Source organism: Lycium barbarum, chromosome 10 (genome assembly GCF_019175385.1).
Source record: "Lycium barbarum isolate Lr01 chromosome 10, ASM1917538v2, whole genome shotgun sequence".
In the NCBI taxonomy this organism is placed as follows: domain Eukaryota; kingdom Viridiplantae; phylum Streptophyta; class Magnoliopsida; order Solanales; family Solanaceae; genus Lycium; species Lycium barbarum.
This window is the reverse complement of record NC_083346.1, coordinates 112,696,568-112,702,406: the sequence shown is the minus strand read 5'-3', so window position 1 is coordinate 112,702,406 and position 5,839 is coordinate 112,696,568. Positions and strand designations below refer to the sequence as shown.

The window sequence follows — 5,839 nt, the reverse complement described above, 5'->3', positions numbered from 1 at the left end:
ATGCATTAAAACACCAAAAGAGAGAAGAATATTGATGCAAATAGATGTGAGAAAGAGAAAAGAAAGAGAGACGATAAAAAATTAAAAATGAGACGAGAGAAAATTGATTTTAAATGAGAGAAGACCCACGTTCCTAAATAGAAGGCATGCAAACTCAATGTGGAGACCCACATTCCTAAATTTAAGCTCATTTGAAAAAGTATGAACTCCTCTTTTTCAACCTAATCTGCGGAGAAAAATAGTTACACAATGTTTCAAATTTGTAAACTCAATTAAGATATATTGTCTTTCCATTTTTTTTTAATCTAATTTTAATATGCTTTAACGATAGCATGGGGAAAGTAATCAACTTTTAGTTCTCAAAAATTGTTCAAAAGATCATCACATATTTTCTCTTCCACTGTCTTCCATAATTATTATAAAATTTACCTTAGATAAATGTCAAAAAAGATCTAACAAATAGTTTTAAAGATACAAAGAAACTGCTTTACAATTAACGTCAATTTATTTGTATCTTAATTTAGATATTTTTATCCTTCAATTTTTTTTTTTTTGAATTTCCTGAAAACTTGAACTTGGAGTTAATCCGTTCATTGCATTTTTTTTTTTAAATTGAGATGTTTTAAAACGTGTTTTTGTTGATGTTTAAAGTTTAAACCGTGCATGTTTGTGGTTGTGAGTGTGGCTGGGGAAATTGGGGTATAGAACGTGCAAAGTTAGTTTTCTTTTAAGAAAAAATTGTTTTCCGTTTTTGTCTTTTTTTTTTTAAATTTTATTTTTAAAATAGAAATTTTCTGATGCTGACACTTATCAGCCTATTATGCTTTTGCTTCTCCTATTATATATAGATAGATTTTTTCTTTGTTTTTGAAATATAAGTTCTATTGCTGCAAATAAAAATTGATTATTTAATTTGAATGTTCAAGAATAAGAAAAAGATTATTTGTAACTTACGTGAAGCTTTTTGCAACCGCGCGAAGCACGGACGAATTTACTAGTTTTTCCATGTCAGTTTAGACTTTGGACATGCTCTGATGATATGTAAAGGATCCTCCACATCATCGTCACATCTATCGCATTGTGGTGACTCAATTATTTTCCTGGTGAATCTAACTTCATTTTAAATAAGTTTATCATGTCTTATAAGCCTTGAGCCATATAAAATATTTTAGCTTCTCAGGGATGAGAAGTTTCCAGATTGTAGACCAGCTCCTGTCATTTGGAGTGGTTACATAATCACATGAGAATTCATAAGCGGATTTGATACTAAATTTTCCATTACTAGTGCCAATCCAAGTGCGTTGATCTGCAAAGACAAACTTTTTAGAAATATAAACAGATGAAATATCATTTGTTGCATATGGATTAAGGAAAGAAACTACAGAAAGTGTCCGCAAAGTGATATTTTGGTGACGACTTTTGGACTCACAAAAAGTAACATTTGAGTGTCGATTATAATTACTGTTGATCTCTCAAGCTCAATTTGTTTTAGGTTGTTGAAGCACGGTTACATATTGAACACTTATATAGCTAGGGGCGGAGCTAGAAGCTGAGATACGAGTCCAAATTAGAAATGAATGATAGTAGCAGCCACAATTTTTATTGGAAACGGGAAACAAACTTTTATTCTTTGTTTTTTAGGTTAATGAACTTAACATTATTTGAAAATGAAATACAAGTAATACAAACCTTTGGGGAATCGAAGATGGACTATGAGCCTGTTTGGATGGGCTTATGTCTATAAGCTGTAAGCTAAGTTAAATGAGCTCAATTATTTTTTTGAGCTTATTTTAAGCACAAAATGACTTTAAGCTGGCCAGCCAAACACTCAAAAAAGCTGAAAACAACTTATAAGTAACTTATAAGCCAATCCAAACGGGCTCTATATCCTTCCACATAAAGATCAAAATAAAAAAAAAAATGAAAGGAGGAGAAATTTTAAGTACTATGCCCACCTCCTCTTAATCCTGACTCTGAAGCCATGTTTCATGTAAAGCATAATATCGAAATTGGGGCAAACCACATGCCCTTTCACCATTTCAATCTTGTAATTATGGATGATAGCAGCAGCCACAATTTTCATTTGGGTAAAAGCCACTTCTTTCCCAATACAAGTCCTTGGACCTGCATTGAAAATCAAGAACTTGGAAGACGGTTCATGTTTCACTGTTCCACGATCCGTAATCCATCTCTCTGGCTTGAATTCTAAGGCATCCTTTCCCCAAATGAATTCCATCCTCCCCATTGCGTACATATTAAATATCACTCTCAGCTTGGGATGAACACGATGACCACTTGGGAGAATATCAGGTTCTTGTGGAGTCTTGCGCTCGAACGCAACAGGGGGATATAGCCTCAGCGTTTCACACAATGCAGCATGTAAATAAACAACATTTTTCAACTCTTCCACCGTAAAAGCCCTCTGTTTTCCACCTTCTTTCTCCGGGATGATCGCCATAAGTTCTTCCCTTATGTTCTTTTCAACCTCAGGGCGTGTGAAAACTAGCCAAATGAACCAAGTAAGGCAAGCACTAATTCCATCGCGCCCCGCGACCATGAAATTAAACATGGTGTCCCGCAAAAACTTATCATCAAACTTCAACTCTCTTTTTGTTTCTCCGTCATTGGGTACCATGTATGATGTTAATAAGTTGAAACCATCTTCGTCTTCCTTCATTTTTTTTCCTCTGCTCAATTCGTCACGTTTCATCGATATATACTTAAATATAATTTGGTTGATGAGTTCCTCTGCTTTGACAAGTTTCATCTCTGGCCCAATTCCAAGCCATTTTTGCAACTTCCAGATGCTTTCCGGCAATATATGGCGTATGAACCAGACATAATTAACATCATCCATGGCTTTTGAGAAGGGAGTGTCAGGGAGGTCAGGAGAGAGGCAGCCAGGATCAAAGCCCATTACTAATTTAAATGTTGTATCAAATGTGAATCTCTTGAAAACATCTTGCAAATCAACAACTCTACCTTCTTCGGCCATGAACTCGAGGACCGGAATCAGGCCTTTTTCGACCTTGTCCCAGCTGGTTTGTATCAAACACTTGTGGAATCTCTGATGAGCGATCATTTCTTTAGCGAGTTTCCTCTGATCCTTCCACGAATCAAAGTCGGAATTGAAGATTCCATCGCCAAAAATGTGGAAAATCTTCTTGAATTCTGGCCCTTTAGTAAAATTTGGAAAATTTGCACTCGTGATATAGTGAACATTTGCAGGATCCACTGTGCCAAGAATGTCCATGTTAGTAAACCAAGGGCCTTTTAGCAAGAAAGTACCTCCTGTTTTTGAAAGAACCTCTACAATCAGTTCATGGATTCTATGAAGATTTAGAATAAGGGCTGGAAACATCCCAATAAATGGGTAATTTCTTGGTAGGTCATTTTTATTACTATGTCCTAAAGCCCATAGCCAGAACACAAGAAAGAAAAAGATTGGTATAAAGATTTCAAGGTACCCTATTGAGGCAAACAGAGAAGTGAAAACGGTTATTTCTTCCATAATGTTTATTTTTTTTTTTGGTTTTTTCACTTGATGCTTCTATATGAAAACCCTCAATTCTATTTATAGGGTTTTAAAATGGGAATTAAATGTGCATGGGCTTGAAATGGAAACAATTATTGGTTTATCTTTCTTGCCTGTTTTTGGTAATGGCTTTTGGCAATTAATGTGTAACGCGGCCTTATTTGGCCCTACTTCAAATGGCCTTGTTGGCTGTTTTGTGTCCAATATTTTTGACACTTGGTGGTTAAAAATGGAAAGATTTCATAAGTAAAAATTTTCTGTAAGTAAATTATACAAAGTATCACTTTCTCTATTATGTAACGTACCATCAAAGTAATTACATTGTATGTGTTAAAAGCTATCAATCTTCCCTCAACTACGGCACAATCAACCAAAAATATATAAATATTCCTAATATCTTGCATAAATATATGACAAACTATTACTCCTTCCCAGAGTAAATCTCTCTTCTCCTAGCTAGGCTATCGTTGGGTCACCCTATGTATGAAACGACGGAAAAAAGTTGGGTGTGCAAAACCCAGTTTAACTGATAACCAAAAAAAATGCTATTGGTTTATCGGTATCAGGTAATTAGGTTAACAGTTGTTAAGTGGTTTTATAATTTTTTCTTATTGGACTAATAGTTCGGTTTCTGGTTTTTAAATATTAGTTAATGGTTAAACCGATTACCCAATAAAATTATATTAAAGTTATCTTTTTATCAAGTCCGGAGCCAAAATGACATGTTTTTTGAGCTAATACCCCAAAATAGGATGCTTTTTTTTTTTTATACCAAAATGGGTATTTCGTTGGTTATCCAACGAAATACCCGCAAGCAACGCTGTTCCGGTCCGGTATTTGTTGCATTTCGCTACACTTGTAGCGAAATGCAACAATTTTTTTTTTTTTTTTTTTTTTGCATTTCGTTGGTATATGAACTAAATAGGATTTTTTTTTGTATTTCGTTTATTAAAAAACGAAATATGAAATTTTTTTTTTTTATTTCGTTCATATAAAAACGAAATATGAAAATATATTTTTTTTTTTTGTATTTCGTTGATATATGAACGAAATAGGATAATTTTTTTTTTGTATTTCGTTTATAATAAAACGAAATATGATTTTTTTTTATTTCGTTTATATAAAAATGAAATAGGAAAATATAATTTTTTTTTGTATTTCATTGGTATATGAACGAAATAGGATAATTTTTTTTTATATTTCGTTTATATAAAAACGAAATAAGAAAATAATTTTTTTTAGTTTATACAAAAACGAAATAGGAGACCGCCTATTTAATGGACAAAAATTAAAGACCACCCCAAAATAAGGCGAATTGCCCATTACTTATTAAATTTTGTCCCAAAGCAAATCACTTCCCAAGTGGCCCAATATTTCCAATGCTCATAAAGTTTAACGGGCTACTCATTATATATGTCAAAATATGGCTGGCTTTAGCAGATGAATATCTCTCTATTAATTAATATTAATCATTGGACAACCTGACTCCACTGAAAGAAATCACTGCCACTGTAGAGTTTAATTCCTGTCGACATACAAGGGGGCTAGCTAGGGTCATTTGCACTTTTGACCTTCGTCTTTAATTTTTGTCATCAAGATCGAATTTATGCTTAGAGCGACATAAGTTATGTATCATAATATTCATAAATTATGCACGTACTTTTAATAAATTTATGTCGTTATAGGCATAAGTTTGATTTTGAAGGATAAAAAAATAAAAGACCAGCCCATTTGAAGGCCAAAAATTAATGACCATCCATTTAAAGATCAAACTTTGCAATTACTTCGGTTAGCTACTCACTATAAATGCCAAAATGTTATTTTCTTTGGCCCATGTGGTATTAAGAAGAAATCAATTCACTTGCAACGGTTTCTCTCCCTCATAAAAATATTTATTTCTCTCTTTTTTTTTTTTTTGGGATTAATTAAATTAAACAATCAACAATATGATTAAGTTTTGAGAATATTTTCTGCATTTCAAAATTAAACACTTAAACCTTATATATAATGAAAATTCTACACTTACACTCCCTATGAGGTATACTCTTAACTAAGTATATTTAAATACAACAACAACATATCCAGTGAAATCTCACAAAGTGGGGTCTGAGGAGGGTAGAGCGTACGCAGACTTTATTCCTACCTTGGGAGGTAGAGAGACTATTTCATATTTAAATAGACAAATTTATATCATAAACAAATTTTGTTTTGTATTTTATGAAATTTAGAGAAGAGGATAACTCTTTTTTGTTGAAATCTTATGATAGGTTTCTATCAAAGTATTTTCATTTAATATGGTTAGAT

General features: G+C 32.8%; 2 protein-coding genes across 2 annotated transcripts; both read right to left on the bottom strand.

Moving 5' to 3' along the window:
• Positions 1 to 1,578: 1,578 nt before the first annotated feature.
• On the bottom strand, positions 1,579 to 3,793 carry LOC132614195 (alkane hydroxylase MAH1-like). The gene has a single exon (XM_060328596.1). It carries the CDS (start codon positions 3,509 to 3,511, stop codon positions 1,946 to 1,948), a length of 1,566 nt encoding a protein of 521 aa, XP_060184579.1. The 5' UTR covers positions 3,512 to 3,793; the 3' UTR covers positions 1,579 to 1,945.
• On the bottom strand, positions 1,946 to 3,253 carry LOC132613327 (alkane hydroxylase MAH1-like). The gene has a single exon (XM_060327344.1). It carries the CDS (start codon positions 3,251 to 3,253, stop codon positions 1,946 to 1,948), a length of 1,308 nt encoding a protein of 435 aa, XP_060183327.1.
• Positions 3,794 to 5,839: the final 2,046 nt, after the last annotated feature.

Coding starts and splice junctions, on each gene's coding strand:
- LOC132613327 (XM_060327344.1), bottom strand. CDS start 3,253: ATGGACATTCTTGGCACAGTGGATCCTGCAAATGTTCACTATATCACG.
- LOC132614195 (XM_060328596.1), bottom strand. CDS start 3,511: ATGGAAGAAATAACCGTTTTCACTTCTCTGTTTGCCTCAATAGGGTAC.